The sequence below is a fragment of the Ascidiella aspersa genome, chromosome 1 (assembly GCF_963924565.1).
Source record: "Ascidiella aspersa chromosome 1, kaAscAspe10.2, whole genome shotgun sequence".
Lineage (NCBI taxonomy): Eukaryota > Metazoa > Chordata > Ascidiacea > Phlebobranchia > Ascidiidae > Ascidiella > Ascidiella aspersa.
The window spans coordinates 15,903,889-15,925,899 of record NC_139447.1 but is presented as its reverse complement, the minus strand read 5'-3'; the positions used below and the strand labels follow the sequence as shown (position 1 = coordinate 15,925,899).

The 22,011-nt window shown below is 35.0% G+C and overlaps 1 protein-coding gene across 1 annotated transcript; it reads left to right on the top strand.

The window, feature by feature from the left end:
- Window positions 1-356: 356 nt before the first annotated feature.
- Window positions 357-17,913, top strand: LOC146168039 (V-type proton ATPase 116 kDa subunit a 1-like). The gene is made up of 21 exons (XM_083380394.1): window positions 357-548; window positions 770-848; window positions 2,081-2,178; window positions 5,069-5,197; window positions 6,484-6,575; window positions 7,834-7,960; window positions 8,081-8,163; window positions 8,818-8,911; window positions 9,164-9,241; window positions 9,304-9,438; window positions 9,507-9,657; window positions 9,724-9,863; window positions 10,309-10,454; window positions 10,534-10,639; window positions 11,696-11,814; window positions 13,660-13,789; window positions 14,001-14,198; window positions 16,561-16,680; window positions 16,778-16,895; window positions 16,961-17,051; window positions 17,247-17,913. Exons 1-21 carry the CDS (start codon window positions 432-434, stop codon window positions 17,419-17,421), a joined length of 2,526 nt encoding a protein of 841 aa, XP_083236520.1. The 5' UTR covers window positions 357-431; the 3' UTR covers window positions 17,422-17,913.
- The last annotated feature ends 4,098 nt before the right edge of the window (window positions 17,914-22,011 follow it).

Below are 22,011 nucleotides of genomic sequence, written 5' to 3'. Positions count from 1 at the left end.
CAAAATTTAGAAATAACTTTATTACAGCCGTGCAAATTTCAGCCTAAGTTTTACTACAACCCACAATTGGGCGCTGGTCTAGAATCCTACCACAGTTATGAAATCAAGGCACAGAATTTGAGTTAGGGTGCGAGTTAGCGTTTGGTTGTGGGTGGGTGAAGTATTATAATATTCTTTATTTAATACTATTACTTGACCCACCCTAACCCAAACGCTAACCCGCGCCCTAACCCAAATAATGTTTGTTGTGGTAGGATTCTAGACCAGCGCCCACAATTGTAATCTGAAAAATCGTCTTCCCGGCACAATATTTTCAATCTGGTTGCCAACGCCCAACTATAGGTACACTATTGAATTATTAATTGAACTTCGATAATTTTAAAGGTTGTTGCATATTTATATTGAAGTAAGTTGTGTCTGACTCCACTAAAATGGGGAGCTTGTTCCGCTCTGAAGAAATGTGCTTGGCACAACTTTATTTGCAAAGTGAAGCAGCATTTGCCTGTGTCAGCGAGCTGGGTGAACTTGGGATGGCTCAATTTCGTGACGTAGGAGAACTTTTTTACATGTCTTATGTTTTATACCTATTTTTAACTCATAAAATCTAAAATCGTTATGCTTTTTTTAAATAGTTTGATTTTCTAAGATACACTGTTCTCAAATGTAACCTAATTAGTGAGTGTTAATATTAAATGTTAATTAAATATTTCTCGCAATTATCTTCAATTTAGTTGACATTTAATAATTGTTTTATAATGATATTCTTTAGCTCAACCCAGAGGTAAATGCTTTCCAACGAAAATTTGTGAATGAAGTTCGAAGATGTGATGAAATGGAAAGAAAACTAAGTAAGAATTTGATGAAATATTTAGCCAGTGTTTTACATGTTTTACCCAAATCACTTTTTATAAATAAATTTGATACAATTTCTTTCTTATATTGACATGAAATAAGGACAATATAGCATCAAAAATAATCAGAAACAGCCAACTAATGTACAGCATAAGCGAGCCTTTTGTTTAGACGCAAAAGCGAACACGTGCTTTGGTAATACTGCCAGGTGCCAGCTGCGAAACCGCTTGGTGTGCAGTCGTTAACTTTAGGAAAAATCTAAACCAAGACCGTGAAAATTGTGTGATTAATTGAGGTAGAATCATCATTCGACTAACAGCAGCCATGTTTTCCAAGTTTCATGTACGGGACTGGCGCTAAATTACAAGAAAGTCTTTCGCCACCTGCTATACTAAACAAAGATATTTCTTTTGGTGTTATTATGCCATGATTAGCGCAACATCTGCGCCAAGTTGTTTGCCAAGTCGCTAAAATACAAGAAAACAAGTGTCAATTGCACTAAACATGTGGTCTTAGAATATGCTTAAAGAGAACAATTTTTGTTAACTATCATAATTAAAAAAATGGTGAAATGCACATGACAGTCGCCATTATACCACCTTTAAGAATCTGCTTCAGCCCAATTACATTAAAAACATTGCCGCTTCGGACAGCTACCACCTTTAAGAATCTGCTTCAGCCCAATTACATTAAAAACATTGCCGCTTCGGACAGCGAATTACGCCCTGACAAAAAACGAACAAAAAATATATCACTTACAAAAAGGGGGGTCCAGACACACAACCCCTCGGATACGCCACTGGCGAAAGAAGATTTTGCCCGGTAATTATTATTTGATAAAATCAAGACCCCAAAACGCACACTGTAGTCAAAGTTAGACCACTTTTCTAGAGATCTGCCATAGGTGCCATAGGAGGCCGTTATTTCTTCCTTCATCTATAATAAACTATATAAAACTTCTATTCATTTGATGTGTTGAATGTACACTCGCTGATCAGCCAACCTAAACGATTTAAAAAAGGCGCTTTGCGTAGAAAAAATATAGGAAACTAGTGTTTGATTTGGTCACGCAAATTAGCTTAGAGACTTGACCCAATTACATTAAAAAAAAACATTTCCACTACAGACAGTGAGTTGGACCAAAATAGATATTGAGCAAAAGGTGGTGGATACACCTCTGGATCTGATAAATTCTGTCTTAAAATCGTATTTTATAAATGTTTTTAAGGGTTTCTTGAGCGTGAACTGAAAAAAGATAACATTCCAATAGATGACAATGGAGAAAATCCGCTTGCACCTCCACCAAAAGAAATGATAGACTTAGAGGTGAGTATCTTATATATAGAGGACAACCAATGTTTTGGTTGACCAATATAAAGATTATAGAAACAGTTCAAATTATAATTTTATTGATTGCAACTGACATTCACTGTTTTACTGTTGCATGCGATGTCAATTTTAAAACCCTTAGCTTCAAGCCCAGCCTTAGCCAAAGAATCCTACATTTTAAACTTTGCTTTTGCCAGCATTTCAATTCCTTTTAAGACCAGCATTTTGTGACATACAAAAAACTTGTGCTTTTGTATTACAATTCGCCTTGGGTACACTTATTTAATAAAAATTGTTCAGACCTCTGCTTAGGATTACCCTAAAATCGTGTTGTGTTTAGTATCATGGTTAATAATGCAGTGTAAATAGTTTTCCTTGAATAGGAAGGTGGGATGTATGTTACAATGTAGCAGGGTTGTTCCTAAGAAAAAAATTACACTCACCAGCGCGGCGAGCGGCTATCAATCAGCACTCGCCCAGATGAAATAACACTCGCCAAATTTGTTGGCACGCTGTCTGCAAATAACCGCCCTAGCGCGGTCATTTCTTGGGTTATCGTTAACCTGCCTTTTGGTTTCTATATGTAAACATAAGTAATTATAAAAGTCTGATCGTTTATTTCCATGCATGGATGAACAAATTAATGACCCATGAAGCAGTTTACGCTTTAATTTAAACAATGTTTTTAGCTGAGATATTTTTTACAGTCTTTAGTGAAAAAAATAACACTGACAATTTAGTAGCCACGGCCTGCCTGTTTTCCATTGTTTTTTAAATGCTCGCGCTCTTTTTTTCATATTCTGGTTTTTCTGTGCTTAAAGGACGTTTCACCGCAGGTTGCTTCGCACCACAAACAAACGCCACATTTCGCCTAACACTATAGTTACTGGTTGAACAGCAAATAATCACAAAATTATTCTAAATTTACAACTAAACAATTTTTTCGCACAGTTAACAACCATATGCCAGAGGTTCTGTGCTGTGCGACGCATGTCGTTTCAATTTTACAAGGGCGTCAGCTAGGGATGTTCAAAGTAGAATCCCAAGGTATTCTAGAATAATAGGTTTCGAATCTAGAATAACAAATCCAGAATAGCGAATCCTAGTATATTTTTATTAAATTATCTAACCTTGGTTTTGTTTGGGGAAGGGATTAATCTTAATCTACCCCACAGGACAGGGCCTACAATCACAGCAATAAATCGCCCAAACAATTTGCTAACATGTGTACATTATAATAAAAAAATCTCCCATATGTTTAACATTCTTAACAACTGTCATTTGAAGCAGTTTTGTAAACTGTATTATGATAACTGTCCAGGTTGTTGCCAAAACTTATATTTTTGCCAATAGTGAGTACAATGAAACACTGCACACAGAAGTTTTAAGCAATTCGGTCCTGTTTTTAAAGCATTGTTGGGTTTTAGTGCTTCTTTTTTGACTAACATGATCTGTTATGCAGTCAAATAATGTACTGCAAAGAATACAAAGTTACTATTGACATAACGAATCTTGACAATTACGCTGTGCATAACTGCATAACCTCGCTGAATATTGGCCTAAAGTTGACCTTAAGTAACCCTATAGCGCATTTTGTAGACGGCCAGCACGTTTTACAACGGAATATTACTTTTGCAACTTAACATTTAGGGCAATTGCGAACTCCACACCAGACATTACAAGTCGCCCGAAAAAACGCTGACACTGCACTACCAGGTTACATTTAAAGCAAGCACTATAAATTGGTCGCCGCAGCGACAGGCCAACTTACCACACGCGTTTGTACAATTAGGCGCAACAATTGGCGGTAAAACATTAAATTATATCGGTTCCAATTACCCGAAATAAAGGGCAGAATTGGATTTGAATTCCATCTGGATTCGAATCCAAGGATTCGATATTCTACTTTGAGCATCCCTAGCGTCCGCAATGGTTTCGATTCGTATCTAAACATAATCGCCATAGCCCATATAAAATATTTAGAGTCAGTTATTTTTTAAGCTTTGGCTTGGTTAACCGCTATGAACTTGAGATACGCAACAACATACTTACGTAGACTTATTGCTGATTCTCAGCTGTAGTTACACAAGTAGGCGATATTTTAAAATACCGTAGTGTTCAGTAGGCCATTTCGGTCCCTCAAAACATCTTAAAAAACACTACTTACAAATAATATAAGACATTTGAATTCGAACTTATTGTTACCAAAAACTGCAGCAATTGCTTATAGTTTTCTTATACAAACAATTTAATAAATACAGAGAAGTAAAATTCTTATCGCTGGGTACATCGCAGGTTTAGTAAACTTTTCCAAAGGCGTCAACGACTGGGTTAAACAATTAAAAATTAACAACGTTTAAGTTAAACAATAAACCTCATAACTATTTACCACTGCAGCAATAACGTCTTTGATTGTTTGCCGGTAAACGATTTTTTAAAACGGGACAATGAGTCTTTATTACGATCATACAACGGGACAAAGAATCTTTATTAAGAGCTTCAAACGTGACTCCGATTAACCTTATTTTTGTGTGTAGTGTTGAATGTATTTGCTCCTTAGTGTTTAACGAAATAACCGGCGCTAAGTAATATTTCGATAAGAAGTGGTGCTTAACGCAAGTTAAAAATTTCTCGCCGAAGCCACTCGGCAGTCGGGCGAGTGGGTGTGTCAATCAGCACTCGCCCGGAGCGATTTGCACTCGTGTGAGCGAGTGCTTAAGCCCAACCCTGATGTAGTAATATACTTAAAATCCATTGTAATTGCAAGGAAATCGGTTAAAAAATTGGTATGAGTTGTACTTGGTTTAAATAGCTAATATTGTTGGTGTATTAAATCATGTTTTATTATTATAATATACAAACATTTTAAAATATATATTTTATTTAGGCCAAATTTGAGAAACTGGAGAATGATATGAAAGAGGTTAATGTAAACCAAGAAGCACTGAAGAGAAATTTTCTTGAGCTTACTGAACTGAAGCATATACTCAGAAAAACACAAAACTTTTTTGAAGAGGTATAGTTTCATTTTTATGCTAGAAATGAGGGTCTTTATCTTTATTTATCCATGTTTAATTTAAATGTTAAGTTAAATGCAATAAAAAATATTTATGTATATTTTTTATCCATTATTTCAACATATACATTGATGTTATGATTAGTTATTTAACAAACCTTATATTTTATACTGTGTATTAAGATACTTCCAATGCATGTGTTTTAATGTTGTTGTTTGTTTCATTTCCAGTTCTATATAAATTTGTTTTTTCTTTCTGTATTTATATTAAAATACTGCTCTATCACTGCATGTGTTTTAAAATGTTATGATTTATCAATTAACCTTTAAAATATATTATTCTTTTACATTTGGGTTGTTTAAACTGAATCTGAGCACGTTTGGTTCAGTATTAACAGTGCTCCGTCAATTTGAAAATTTAGACATACAGTAAAATTTAAAAAAACATTATCCTCCCGTTGAATTTTTTTTTACTTTTTTGGCATCTACATTATTTTAAAACTGCAAATATCATTTCGTTAATAATCTTAGAATCTTATACAAAACTGTCAACCTGGTTTTTGTTATTTTAAAACTTCGGATAAGACATTGTTCGTCAGATGAAACAATTGCTAAATCATATGCTGTGACTTTTAGTCGTTCAATGCATTAAGAAAAAGTTATAATTTCCAAAGTGTTGAAGTTATTTATGATAATGATTTTGTAATAGTTTAGACAAAAACTCCCAAAAATTTTGAAAGTTTTTCGTATATGTAATACTGCAAATAATGATAAGGCACCTTAACTTAATAGCATGAATTTTATATTGTGTGCATGTTAAAAAAACAACAAAAAAATAAGATAGCTAATTTATTTAAAGTGTGCCTCACTGTCTGATTGGCTAAAGAGCAACTGCTTCTTTCGTATTGCTGGGTGTAATATGATGATAAGCATTTATCATATTTAGCCATCTTATGTTTAGAGTGAGACATTTATTTAAATGGGTTCGCTAGACTTTTATTCCAGATATACTTAAGAATAGGGAGGACTGCTTAATCTGTGCATGGTAATATTTTTTTTTGCATGCCTAAAGTTTTTTTTAGTTATGCAGATGTCAGGCTGTATATTTCCTTTAGTTTTTGTCAGTTTATTTACAGACCCCACTGTTTTCTTTTTATCCTATGGCATGTGAGTATAATAACAGATCAGAACTCCTATTACAGTATTTCATTTGTAGCTAAATAAAGGGCAGTGTATCTCTTTAATTAAATGTAAATTACTATATACCTACATGTTGTTGGAACTAGGCTGTGTTACGTCAAGATGAGTTCTTTGAAAATGAAGAGGAAAGTGCACTTATTGTTTCTGATGTTTCCCGTGGCTCTGGCTCAAAACTTGGGTAAGTGAATTGTTATTTTAGCGAAAAAGAGGAAAAGGAAGTTTAGTATGCAATCAAAACAAGCCTGCCAGGTTAGCTGTTGGAGATAGGAGAGTTTTATATGCAGAATAGAAAGGATCAAGACTTGGGCTATTTAAAGTTTGTTCATTTGCTTGCCTGGCTCACTATCTTCGGAGTGAGTTATCTGTCAGCTTTTATGTTGTGTGTAATAGTTGATCTTGGCTTGGTTTTCTAACATAAAATCACACTTACATTTGCTTCATTCTGCTAATACAACTGCTTGCCTGCATGCTTGTGAAAACCATAATATAAATTGCTGATTGTGGTCATCATGGTTAGCAATTTATTTTACCAGTGTGAAATATAATGTTAGATGGAAAATTATGAAAGTTATGAAGAAGATGCAATAAGTGAATTACGGAGCCAACAGCAAACTTCACTTAGACTTAGGTAAGATCAGAAAAGCACAAGATTGTATATATTAAAATGATGTTAGAGTTTGATGATTGTGTTTACCATAATTCTGACAAATGGCAATGATATAGCGTTTACTTGTTCACCTGTTATTGTTGATCTAATTCAGTAGTTCTTAACCAGGGTTCAACGGAAACGTTTCCTGAAACACTACCACCCAGCTTACTTATAGCTATAACAACCATTGTTTTTGAAATGAGCTATAGCCCCAACCAAACTATGTTTTTTTTCTTCAATTTTTACCATGTAAAGTTTTCTATGTTTTTATCCGTTTCTAGGAAATGAGCCCATTGGCCATGCATAATATTGACATGGACTCGTAGAACTATGAAGTGCAATTTCTGCTAAGAATATAAATTGGTTATATTAGGTTTTAGCTGCATATTTGCACATGGGTATAACAACAACAACCAGAGAACAATGGTGTTTTGGCACATCTGACCTAACTTCATTCCTAAAAACTTTCATGTTCTCCAGAAACAAAAATCCTGGATTCACCTGTTTAAAGGCAACATAGGAGAAAGTAACAGATCTCGATTGTCCTATTGTTGGTAACGCTGCTCAGTTCATGTCGATTTGCCATTAGCATAAAATATTAACATGCATATACTTAACAACATTTTTTTGGCTAATGTATGTTCATAGAAAGGAATTAGTAATAAGAAACCAGAAGACGAGTTTTTATAAATATAAAGAAGGTTATATTGTTGCGTTTTCAATTATTCTTAAGTTGGCCAATGCATGGTTAGTTGATCAAACTTGACTAATAATCATTTTTTTTAAGATTTGTGGCTGGAGTGATTCTCAGAGAAAAAGTTCCTGCCTTTGAACGAGTTTTATGGAGAGCATGCCGTGGAAATGTATTTTTACGATATGCAGAGATTGATACCCCCCTAGAAGACCCGCAAACTGTAAGTCTAAAACTACTAGCCACTATTCCTTTAATACAAGATTGTTTTTCATATGTGTTAGGCATTTGCATATGAATATATCTCTAATTTTTGGTAAGAACCTTGTGGTAATTTTTGTAGGGAGATGCCGTGAGCAAGAGTGTTTTCATTATATTTTTCCAAGGAGATCAATTGAAAAGTCGAGTTAAAAAGATTTGTGAAGGGTAAGTTTAATGTTATAACATTACTGTCTTTGTTATATAGACAAAATACGTATATGTTTTTTTTATGTTTAATTCTGCTTTTTCATGTTTTCATTATATTTATTCAACGCATATCCAAAAATTAATGTTCAGTCCGGAGTGTATAAATTGTTTTCAAATATAGTATAATAATAATAGATTTCAGGGTAGAGTTTATCCTTGCCCTGACTCGCCTCAGGATCGACATTCTGCAATATTCTAGGTGGTTGCATTGATCATATTCAAGTTGTAAATACTCAATGATTAAATGAATCCAACCCCAGTTTGCTCTGAATGATAGTTATCCCATGTTCATGCATTTCTGCCTATTTGTTATGCATTACAGCAACTATTAGGGATTGCTTTTATATTTATTTATTTTATTTTCATGTTATTGCATGTGTATGTGGTGTCGTTTTTATATGTCAGTGGAGGTTCTGTTCTATTGTTTTATTTGGCTCCTGCAACATATGATTTATTGTAGAAAAATCTGTTTACTTTCTTTACAGACAATTTTTTTTTGCAAACTGGAGTTGAAGTCACAATCCATTGATTTTTCAAAACAATTTATATCTTACATTCTTTGCAAATCTTTTCTGCAAAATAATTAGAAATTTTAATTTCAATTTTTGTCAGGTTTCGAGCTTCTGTTTATCCTTGTCCCGACAGTCCCCAAGAACGTCGTGAAATTGCTATTGGAGTTATGACTCGTATAGAAGACCTCCAAACTGTAATTAAACCAAGCATGTCAATTAGATGTTGTCTTGTTTTAATTTTGATGTTTTTGAAAGAAAAACAATCCAATGTTTTTTGAATCACCACATTTGTTTTACCCTTTAATAAAAAACAAATAGAAAGCATTCACATTTTTAGCTATAGATTTTTGAAAGGCCTCAATTTTGTATGTCCACTGACATATTTTAAAGCTTGATTTGTTTTTGGATTTGCTGTATATTATGGTTTGTATTTTAACAATTTTCAGGTTTTGAATCAAACTGAAGATCACCGTCGCTTGGTCCTCTCACAAGTAGCACGGAGCATTAGAGTCTGGTTTATCAAGGTGAGTTTTAGATTTTTTGACACGGTTATTGCTTAATGATTATCAAATTTTAAATCCACAAGGTGAGAAAAATCAAGGCTATATACCACACTCTGAACTTGTTTAATGTGAATATTGCCGAGAAATGTTTGATTGCTGAATGTTGGGTGCCAACTCCAGATCTTGACAAAGTTCAGTTGGCTTTGCGCCGAGGAACAGTAAGTTATTTTACATACAACATTTTTTTAGGTTTAAGTTATATAGACATGTTTTGTTTAAAATCTAGGAGATGAGTGGATCTTCAGTTCCTTCGATTCTTCAAAGAATGAAAACTGACCGGACACCACCAACTTATAACAGAACTGACATGTTTACAGAAGCATTTCAAAGCTTGGTTGATGCCTTTGGTATTGCAAACTATAGAGAGGTTAACCCTGGTAAATAAAGTAACAATATCTAAAATTGATAATATGGTAGCATATTAAGTTCTTGTCTGTCTACAGCCCCCTTTACGATTATCACATTTCCCTTTTTGTTTGGTGTTATGTTTGGTGATGTTGGTCATGGATTCCTAATGTTCTTGAGTGCTTTTTACATGGTTGTCAACCAAAAGAAGTTTCTGGCTGCAAAGTCTGATAATGAGGTGAGAGTAAACTAATTGATTTTCCTTTTTTAGTGTTGCCCAATAAATCTTGTATCCTGTTCAAATCCGTCTATCCACATTATCTTATTACTAAGCATATGGATTTAAACCCACTGCTTTGTTTGAGCCCGTAATTATGATGTTCAAAAGAGTATATTAATTCTGGAAAATAGGTTACAAGGTTATTTTGCATATTTAATTTTCCTATGGTTTTGTTCAAAAGTGTTGATGTTATTATTAATCAACATAAAATTAGGAAGCAAACCAAAATATTATTTGAAAACGTGCTATTCGAAAGGTACTCAAGTATAATTTCAATTGAAGTGTAGAGCAGCATTGTTTGACTACAGGTCAGTATACCAAAAACACTGGTCTAATGACTTTGTTATTTCAATATACAGTGTAAAAGTGAGGAAAGGACTAACACATTTTTGCTATTTTTCAGATTTGGGAAATGATGTTTGGTGGCAGATACCTCATTTTGTTAATGGGACTGTTTTCCATGTATTGTGGATTTTTATATAATGAAGTCTTTTCACGTTCACTGGATGTATTTGGTACATCTTGGAATGTTACCGCCATGAACTATACGTAAGTACTAATCTTAATATTTCTTCCAATAAAAGATCAACTACCTCTCAATTCTATGTGAAACGCTCTGAAATTTCAGGACATCTGATTTGAAAGCCACTACATTGACAATAAGTCCAACAGCACCTGGGGTATTCCGTGGTGTGGACATGGTAAACTCACCTTATCCTTATGGAATTGATCCTGTAAGTATTTTTAGTGTTTCTATTTATTACGCTGAAAAGGTATTCATGGGCAGATGAATAAAATTTTGAGTTTTTTGAAAAAAGAAAAAAGGTTGTATGGTATAAAGCAGTGATTCCCAAACTTTTTTTCTCGCGTACCATTTTGAGCTTTTGTACAGTGATCATGTACCACTAATTTAGGCCTACATCCGACTAGAATATCTTAAACTATAACTATTTTGGCATATAGATAAGAAAATGAGCATGTAGCTGTATTAAAGTTCAACAAATGTCATTTCAGGAAGACATAAAATCCAAAAATTAAACAAAACACAGCAAACAGTTTTAATGCGATTCATGTAGTTGTTTTTTCTCCACCAGCTGCTAACAATTAGAGTTTTATTACTTAACAAGATAAGTGTTACGTCATAAACATGCGGAACCTCAAATTAAAGGAAACTAAAACGCAACATCGCAAATTGCCCAATCTGAAAGTTTTAAAAGTTGAAAGTTGTCGGAAATTGATATAGATGCCTCAAAAAGTTTTCGCAAAATTTATACGTTGTCGCGTACCACCTAAAAGACTCTCGCGTACCACCGGTGGTACGCGTACCACAGTTTGGGAACCACTGGTATAAAGGTATAAAAATGGTTGAAGATTTCAAATCATGTAGTATCACATATTGTTTTTGTTACCACAGCAGACCAGTGGTTTCAGAATACCCTGTTTTGCTTACACTTATGTAATCACCATACCACACAAAACATAGGTGCAGTGTTGGTGGACTGAATTATGGGTGACTTCAATATTGCTAAAAGAACCACTTTCACATCAGTTGCAATATTACCTTCGCCTAATTATAACCACTAAAGCGGGCATGTAGTCCTCATCTACCGCAGGTTGACAACTGTCAAAATTTCCTTTGGAGATAAAATTAAATATGTTATTTGTAGAAGTGGTATATGTCATATGACTTTACCATGGCTAAGTTTTAAGCAGGTGTTTTCAAATTTAAAAAGAGAGATCTCTGTGTTTTTATCAGCGTTTTGCAGATGTTAATATGTTCTCTATGTCAGGTGTGGCAATCTGCATTGAACAAAATCACATTTGAAAACAGCTACAAGATGAAGGGAGCTGTTATTTTGGGTCTTGTCCAGATGGTGTTTGGTCTCTGCCTGGCTTTCTGCAACCATATGTATGTTGTTAAAACTGTTAGAAAGTGTTAACTTTTTTTTTAAGATTAACTTATCCTATTGGGTATCATACACACCAACTTTTGTTTACACTATTGTGCTTCGAAGTCTTAAACTGTTTATAAAAACAGGTAAAACATAAAATCATTCCTTAAATTTTAAGATAAATATATATTTGGCCTATAAGGCATCATCAGTTTCCTAATTTGAATGAATCAAATTCGAGTTTCATTCGAATTAAGAAACTGATGATGCATTATAGGCAAAATATATATTTCTGTTAAAATTTTGTCTGCTTTAGATTCGTTGCCTGCCCTCTTAATATGAGATATTGCACTAAAAGTAAAATATGAATATGCTTGCTAACTGAATAGTAAATTATGGCTTGAACTTAAAATTATTACTATTGCTCTTATTAATTTCGGTATTGAAATGCCAACAGGGGCGTATCCAGAAATCCAAAAAGGGGGTCCCGAATTTTCAACTTAATGCCGTCATAAAATAGCGATTATAATGACGTCATAAGTAATAAAAAAAATCATCAGAATCACCGAATTAACGTCCAGCAAAAGCGAACATGTGCGTCGTCCACACTCCTGCCAGGCGCCAGCTGCGAAACCGCTTATTGTGCAATCGTTAACTTCAGGAGAAAACGGAAACAAGACCGTGAAAGATATGTGATTGGTTTTGGTAGATCCATGTACGGGACTGCACTAAATTACAAGTATGTCTGTCGCCATCTGCAATACTACACAAAGATTGTTTTTCCTGGGTGTTATTCCATTAGCGCGACATCTGCGCCGAGCTGTTTACCGGTCAGCTAAAATGCAAGCATGTCTCACACCAGGGGGAGTCGGCAACCTTTATTTTCGCGATTTTTTTGGCATAACGGCATTTTGTTTAAATTTCTTGCAAGTTATTACATTGCCAACAAGAAAAAAGAAAATGTCCAATATTTTGGAATACGTTTTCCGTTTGTCCCCGCACTTGCCAGCCTTCCACGGCACAACGGTAAAGAAACACTGATCTAGTTAAAAAGACAGTATCAAAACGTAAACAAACCCGATCTAGAAGGATCATTCGCGCGGTGAGCGAAATTTTTTCGCAATTACGTAGTTAAATGGCCAAAAAAAAAAGTATTTGAAATTGACTCGTGTATAGTTTGTCAAAGAGGTGGTGGGCCGATCCGGCCCACAGGCGTAGGTTGCTGACCCCTGTCTTACACCGACATCTGATATTAACGCGGACAGCGAGAAACATCAACACCGCCTAACTCGACGTTTTCAGCGAAAAACAGGCGGAGACCGCTTTATTTATTGTTATTGATTGTCGAACACACACTTCCTGATCAGCCAACCTGAACGAATAACGAAACGCGAGAGAGAAAAAATATCCTGCGTTTACGGTCCACCAAACAAGAAACGAAAAACAGCGATTTGCGTTTGATTTTTTCACATCAGCGATTTGCGTTTGATTTTTTCACGCGTGACCCAATTACATTAAAAAAACATGCAGCTTCGGACGGTGAGCTAAAACCTTACAAAAAACGATAATGTCACTTGCAAAAAGGGGGGGTCCGAACCCCAAACACCCCTGGATACGCCACTGAATGCCAAGCATTGGACATCTCTAGCAGCTATATTATTTTTTATTAATTGAATGACTACTATGCTAATAATACAGTATGGTTTTTGAAAGTATTGACTTTATAGAGGGACAATTTCTGTTTTAATTCATTATATGCATTAACAGAATGTACAGTAGTTTACATGTGGATTTATCATTGTTAAAAAAGTCTGTGTTAGGTATATGTGTCAAAATACAATGAAGTGTCAATCTTTTGCTAGATATTTCAAAGACCGTTTAGCGCTGTATTGTGAATGGATGCCACAAATGCTATTTATGTGGTGCATGGTGGGCTACCTATGCATAGTTGTTTTCTACAAGTGGATTGTTTGGTCATCATATGATTCTCATGTAAGTTAACGTAATATATATTTTTATCATACCATTGGCTAGAAAGTGTTTTTATAAGGTGAAAATATACTAATACTTTTTATTTATAAGTAGTCTTTTAAAAGGCCTTTCTAAGGGTAAATGATAATAAATGATCCACCCAATAAAGAAGCCCTCATGTGATCGATAATTTTGTATGTTGAGTAAAACCTATTTGTCTTTTCCCTTTTAGACAGCACCCAGTCTTTTGATTGGCCTGATCAACATGTTTATGTTCACTCCTCCTTCCAAAGCACTCTTTACTTGGCTTTACAGTGGTCAAACAATTGTGCAATTGATTGTTGTACTTCTGGCACTTATTAGTGTGCCATGGATGCTTTTAACCAAACCTCTTATTCTTTACTATCGCCATAAGAAGCAATTAAAACAGGTTCCCACATATATTTTGTTAATTTTTTTGTTTGATTTTGCATGAGCTTTAACTTGTATACCATCTATTTTGAAAATACCTGTAGTGTAAACAGTCCTTTTTGTTTTTAATCATTGTTTTTATTTATCATAACAATCGCTTACTATAAAGATAAACCACTACATTAACATTATAAACAACAAACAAGTATTGAACTTTTCCATCAACGTAAGTTCACTTACCAGAGAATTAACTAAAAAAAAGTTACTATTGTAAAGGAAATTGGGTATTTGATTAGAATTCACTCTTCAGTGTTTCTTGATGTCAAGTTTATATTGTTTGTAAAGATCTGTATGTAGCTTGAAAATAAATGTCAACCAAATAGGTTGAGTAAATAGACATCATTTTAATCGAAAGACATTTGCTACACACTTGGATCATCATCAATTAATGATTGAAATCTGTTCAAACTTTACTTTTCAAAGGTGGGATGCTATTCTTGTATTTCAAGTGCATAAATTGGCTTTTTATAATTGAAGTTTGAATAGACGTTAGTCACATTAACTTATCATGATACAAGTGCATATCAAAATCTCCATTTACTCGGCCTATTTGGCTTTGACATTCATTTTTAAGATAATCTCTACATAGTGTATCTAAAGTTCTTTATTTTGTTGTAAAATGTCTGTTCTAGTATGTTGTCCATGTTGATCCTGTATACAACCCAGGCTGTGCTATACCATCTAACATACAACTGGGGGTAATGTGGTATGCTGGATTGCTATTATTCTGTCTTCATATGTTGAGCAAGCATGTTTTCAAAAAATATGAATATGAATATGAAAACATCATTGAATTAAGTCACTCAGTGATGGCAGTACCTACTTAGGGAAATTATAAAACAATTAGTCTGATTGCATGGAAAATTTGGGACGCTTGTGCAAATTGATAAGGAACTTGTCTAAATTGCTAATAAAACAAGCATAAATCTTGTCTTGGAACCATATGTTAGATCAAGGTGGTCCAAGAGTGCCAGTACCCTTGGCCACAACATTATTTGAACAACCTTAAGGCTATAAACTTACGTCAAACTTTTTTTAATATTTTGAATTTGTTTTAACATAAACAGTGTTTTGTGCAATTTTTTACCACATGCCAGGTGCCCAAAATTTTGCACTTTGGTTGAAAAACAATACGCAAAGTGCCAGGATTATCAAATTGTGACCATAAGGTGTCAGCAGAAGATATTGACCATAAGGTGCAACTGACCATAAGGTGTCAACGGAAGACTTTTTTGGTCTTCACTTTTCTTTACAAAAATTATTTGATATTTTATAAATTTATGTGGTACTCAAACATTGTAACCTTCTAAATGAAATCAAAAATCATTATTTGTTAAACAATGTTAAGCAGAGCACAGAACATGATGTTGTTTGCCACAAAAGCCCTGAGATAGGACCACCCTGTAGCATTATGTCCCATTCAATGTTCTTTGTTTAGCACTATTTGCTGCCAATTTTAAGTATTTTCAGTTCCAAACATGTGGCCTGTGTAAACATTTTGTGCCCCTCATCTGGCACTTTGCACTTCATTGTTTTTAGTATTGTTAGCACTAGCAACTTTTTAGTGTCATTTTAATTAATTCTAAATCTGAAGGCGGCCAACAAAGTTCTGCATCCTGTTACTGGTATTATAAATTTACATGTCAGTATGCTCGAGGGCATGAAGGGATATCAAGGGGCCAAAATTACCCACTAAAAATACCTTTCTGTTAATCTTTAGGGTAATTTTTTTAACCCTTTTTCCACTGTATATGCATTATTTTATGTAAATATGACATACCTCACTGTTTAATGCAGATTTTTTTTACCTTTAAGGTGTCATTAAAAGCGCATGGCCTTTGCCTGTATGAAAAATGTTATTCAAAGAAGGTGACATTGAATTTTAATGAAGGATAAAAAGTTTAAGAAATCCCTATTGTAAACAGACTAAATTGTGTTCCTGTTTTGGCGCAAAAGTCATTGGTGTTTTATAAAGCATGTACTTTAAGTTGCCTACTAAATAGTAAACTACTAAGTGCTTGATAAAGAATGTTTTAACACCACAGAGGGAGAGTAATTATTTTAACCTTAGTTTATTTCGTTGGAGAGGAAGAAATGTTAAGTAACATTGCTATAATATTCTAGAAAATTGGCTTGTTGATTATTTTTTTTTTGCATCTATTTTTCAAGAAAAATATTGTATAGCAATGTTCTCAAATCCCAAGTTGTGCTTTGTTATGAGTAGCAAGGAGGCAAAGGTTACTTTCTGTTGCTAATTGCAATCTTATTACAATTTTGTTAACCTAAATAAGTCATTCAATTAATTTTAAACTGTGATCCAGGGTTCTGCTAAACACGGCGAAACTTCAGATGGAGCTTCACTCCTACACCACGATGAACTTGATCAACAAGCCTCCATTAACTTTGGAATGGATGAAATCCCTCCTAAAGAAGAGGAAGAGGTATTGCTTTTGAAGTTGCGCTTGTATTAGTGGAAACCGTATTTTCGCAGATTAAAAGTTTATTTTGGTAATCATTGCAAACTTTTATTTAACACAGTTCGAAATGGGAGAGCTGATGATCCATCAAATAATCCACACAATTGAATATTGTCTGAGTTGTATTTCCCACACTGCATCTTACTTGAGGCTGTGGGCTCTCAGTTTGGCTCATGCTGGTACGTCTTTACCGGATAATTTCTGATTTACGATTGCATTTTAAGTTTTACAAAAATACTTTCAGAACTGTCAGAGGTTTTGTGGACAATGGTGATGCATATGGGGCTATCAATGAGAGGGATTATTGGTGCTTTTATGAGTTTCGCAATATTCTGGTTAGTATTTTGTATTTTACCGTTAACAGTTGCATTGCATGTTCAATATTCATGTACAACTAGCCCAATTTTCTACATGCCTGGTTATCGCTAATTTTTAAAGACTTCTGTAAGGTTTTTGTATTTAAGGTGCCTGACCATAAAATAAAATCTTGATTTATTTTGGGCCATAACTTAAGCTATTTCTTTACTTAGGATGTTTGCAGCACTGACTGTGAGCATTTTGTTGGTCATGGAAGGCCTGTCAGCGTTTCTGCATGCTCTTCGTTTGCACTGGGTCGAGTTTCAAAGCAAGTTTTACCACGGAGAGGGCTATTTATTTATCCCTTTCTCGTTTGCTGCCATTGTTGAAGGAAAAGTTGAAGAGTAAATGTTAACGTAGTTTGTCAGACTTAAATCGTTTAGAGCGTAAATCTTGTGACTTGTGCAATCGTCGTACATTTAATATTTATCAAATAGCATGTTGTTACCATCCGCCGCTTCTTGTAAGGTATGCAGTTCTGAATGCTTGTAAGATGCTGTTAAATAATTGTTAAAATCTTTTTTTTTGAAGCAATCATTTTGAGATTTGTGATCATTATTATCTAACACTGAAAGTTTCAACGAAATTTTCCGATATACCAGTTTAGTAGTTGCCCTGAGATTTTACTTAAACGATTTATACTGAGATTTGAAACGAATTTTGACCTTCGATTTATCATATCTTCTCCACTTTAATTCGTGACTGTTACATATTTCGATTGCTCTTTGAATTATAACATATTTTTCTAAAACAAAATCATGGCAATAGTAACATCGTGTATATGTTTAGTATAGCTATTTGTCTTGTATCCAGGAAATAAATGTTTATTGAGACTCTTTGTTTGTATATGTCCAGCGTTTTAAATTTCCAGCGATCGTTTAACAAAAAATGTTAGAAATAGATGTACCTCAAAGCACTACAAGAAAAAGTCCTGAAAAATGTAACTCGGGGGAAAAAAAGCGCAAAACATTGAAAGTCCTGAATGCGATCTTGCGACTTTTGACATAGACGCAGTTTTGGTCATATGAAGCTAGACAGTAGACATACAGCCTATACGTTAACACAATAGGTGCCTTCCAGGGGTTTTAAATAATGTAATTTTACCACAACGCCTTATAATTGCTACATCTGAGACCAGCCATTCTTAACCCGTGCGCCATGCATGAAGGCTTTCATGTGCGCCGGCTAAAGAAAAAAAACTATTTTGACACGTAAAACATATATTTTTTAGGTTGATTTCACACTAATTTTGAGGGTCACGAATTAGACAAAGCAACAATATTTAAATTAGAATAATCTATAATACCATAGTACTAAAACCACCGACATTATAAAGCTAAATTCGCAGTATTAACCACGGCAGAATACAGTCGTCTGAATAAGACATAAAAATATCGGAATAAGTCCTGAATTAATCGAAAAATGGTCTAAATTGGTAATTTAACGTTTAAAATTGTAGGGAGTGGGTTTGGAACGATCGAGGGACACCTGGCATCAACTGTTTTGTTGTCGCTGTTGCGGCGCCCTGGTTTGTACGGCGCCGCTGTTTTAACACCGGATTGATCCCTTTTGTATATTTCAACAGGGGAGGACATGACCACCGTGCTATCTGACTCCACTAAATCGAAACTAAAACAAACTGCCATTGTAATTTAAAGAGCATACTGTCAGGTCGCTTAAAGATTTATTGTATATTCACATAATTTAGCATATTTCGCTTTCAATAAAAGAGCTTACAGCGCAGTAAAACACGTGTTGCCAGTAAGGCGTGCATTGTTGACTGTATTGTTTTTAATCACGCAGCCGCGTGACAATATATAGCACAAGAGCGACTGCGTTGGGGATTAGCTAAGCCGAAATGCCGGCTGGATTTGCCAGAACGGCCAGGAAAGGAAAAGGGTATTGAGGTGAAATATTTAACACTTTACCAGGCAAACACGCTATAATTACAAGTACAAACAGACATGCGTCGTTTCTCTACATCATCCCCCTTCCCCCAGGAACACGAAAAAAGTTCCGAGCAGTTCGTTTGGCCGCGCTTCTTCTTTAAAACTTTCCAGGATCCGATCACGAGTCGACCAGAAACCGTAGAACGTCGGACATTTATGCAATATGAAAACAGCACGTGTTGGGATCGTGGTGTCCAATAGAGCGAAGATGGGTCATGAATTCCTTGTCTTGGCGGCCAACGAACAACTTCAGGGGTAGCTGATTGTACGACACGATGTAACGTCTGAAATAGTACTTGCAAGGCACAATAAACAAACAATGCAAAACACTTTTGAATAGCCTATAATGCAGAAACTTCGTCGTGTTGATTTTTGTTAGGTGCTTCGCGGTCCCAGAAAATTGTCTCGCGGACCCCAAAAGGACCGCGGACCCCAGTTTGAGAACCACTGATCTAGAATATCAATTGAAGGGAGTAAGGTGCTAATCTCAGAAACGCGAAAACAAATTACATCGCCTAGTCCACATTAGTTGGGTTCCCTAAAGCAGAAATAATAACCTTGGTGCAAAAGGTCATTCTAGAAAGTTCCTCTCTGCATGCTAGTAACTTCATGTGGGCTACATGACAGTTATCTCACACCGTCTGAAAGGTAAATGAGGCTTCAAAGGCCTTAAAAATCATGGGTTTATAATATCCAGAGCATGCTCGCTTGCAGTCACAAATGAGATAAATCTCGCGTTATGTTGGGAATTGGCAACAAGGTTTGGCCTTCTGCTCTGATTTCCTTCTAATAAATCATAACGGTTTAGTGATGCAGGGATTTCAGACAAAGTGATCAGGTTAATATGGGTGAGATATAAAAAAAATAATCACAATAACACGTGACCAGAGACTACAGCCGCAGTGGCCTTGACACTTTAGAAGTAACGACTTCTTTAAGTGCTGGTTGAGATAGAATCTATCCGTTTATTGGTTTCGAGATTAAGTATAACGAGAGGTGTTCACAGTCAACCTCGATCGTAATATTTTCACCTTTAAAACTTTACCAAAATAAGGCGATAATTTCGCAACAATAACTATAACAGTCTTGCGTAACCACTAATTTGAAGCGTCAAACGATTTTTCTCTGCATTACGTCTAATCAAATATCAATTTAACAAGCAAGAACGCTGGCATAATCTTGGTAACAAACGTTTTAACAAATCATAACTAATAGGCGCAGCTTAAAAGTACTTACAAACGAGAAACTGCGCTAGCAAACCAATTCAATTCATACTTTCTATGCAACCTGACAGTATGCATAAAATTTCATTCAGAAGGATTTATTTGCGTGTTCATATCTCAGTCGGGGTCTCCAATGTATATTTCAACAGGGGAGGACATGACCACCGTGCTATCTGACTCCACTAAATCGAAACTAAAACAAACTGCCATTGTATTTTAAAGAGCATACTGTCAGGTCGCTTAAAGATTTATCGTATATTCACACACTTTAGCATATTTCGCTTTCAATAAAAGAGCTTGCAGCGCAGTAAAAACACGTGTTGCCAGTAAGGCGTGCATTGTTGACTGTATTGTTTTTAATCACGCAGCCGCGTGACAATATATAGCTCAACGGGCAGGAAAGGAAAAGGGTATTGCGGTGAAATATTTAACACTTTACCAGGCAAACACGCTATAATTACAAGTACAAATAGACATGCGTCGTTTCTCTACACTTTTAGGAGTTAGAGAAGTTAGTGATAAAATTTGGAGTGGGGTTAGATATAAGGTTGTAGGTATATAGGCCTTATTCTGGCCATTTAGGTCTTAATCCGATTTAGAACGTATAACGACAAATGGTTTCTTGTCTTATTCCGAATTGTGTTTTATTTCGACATTGGTGTTGTTCTAAATTCGGTCTTAAGGCTGGAGTCCCTTTCAAGATAAGTAGGTAACCATGAAGCCTATGTTATACATAATTGCAAGCAATTTACGAAAATATACTCAAATTTAAAAAAAATATATATATGTTACTCAAAATTTTTTGCGTTTGCTTCGCTCGCCAGGTGCGCCGCCAACTTTTAAATATCTCCAAGTTACTCAATATATTTTTTTAAAACGAGCAAAGATATACTATAATTGGGTTGGCCAAACAGTCAGATACCAAGACAAATTCAAGTTTAACAAATATTTAAAACATTTTAAATTGCAGCTCTGTTTGAAGAGCTGTTCACCACCCCTGTAGGCCTACATAGAAAGGAATCGAAAATGCTTGAATGCTAACATGTGGTAAATTCCATATTTGCAAGTCGCACCACTAGCCTTTTAGCTAAAAATTTAGATACCAGTTTAAGTTTGCCCAAATTTACTTACAATGTTCGTCATACTGATATGGCAAAGAGCTAAATGTGTTATGTCCAACAAACGACTACACATTTCTATTTTCTAGTTATCGGGTCATAGCCGATTCCTGTCCAAAGTAGCGCCGTAACATCGGTGCCAGTCTGGCTCGAAATAAATGTCAGCATTTTAACTGCATAATGGCAGGCTGAATATTCCTAGATGTGCTCAGCCATATTTTTCCTACTTTAAACGGTAATATATTTTGGAAAAGTTTTCAAGCACTTCAAACATTTTCCGGCTCTACAGCTCAGAATACATGATGTTTGCAATTTTGAATTTAATAGATTTTACTGATTTGATCATCGCAATAATATCATAGCGTACCGGATCGGCGGTAGTGTTCCGCCAAAGATTTGATATCAAAATTAAATACAAAACGCTGGATATCCCTATAGTAATGATTTAGGTTAATAACTATACCAACACGACTTTCGCGAGATCTATATGTCGAAATTCGGAAATTTTCAACAAATCAGTGTTTGTTCAATGTAGGCTACTTCAGCCAAAGTATATTGCTCTACCCTAGGTGTCAGTGTTTCACGTGACAATCGTATTTCGACGCAGTTTAAGAGCATAATTAAGACGTGTCAGTTTTGTCGCATCGC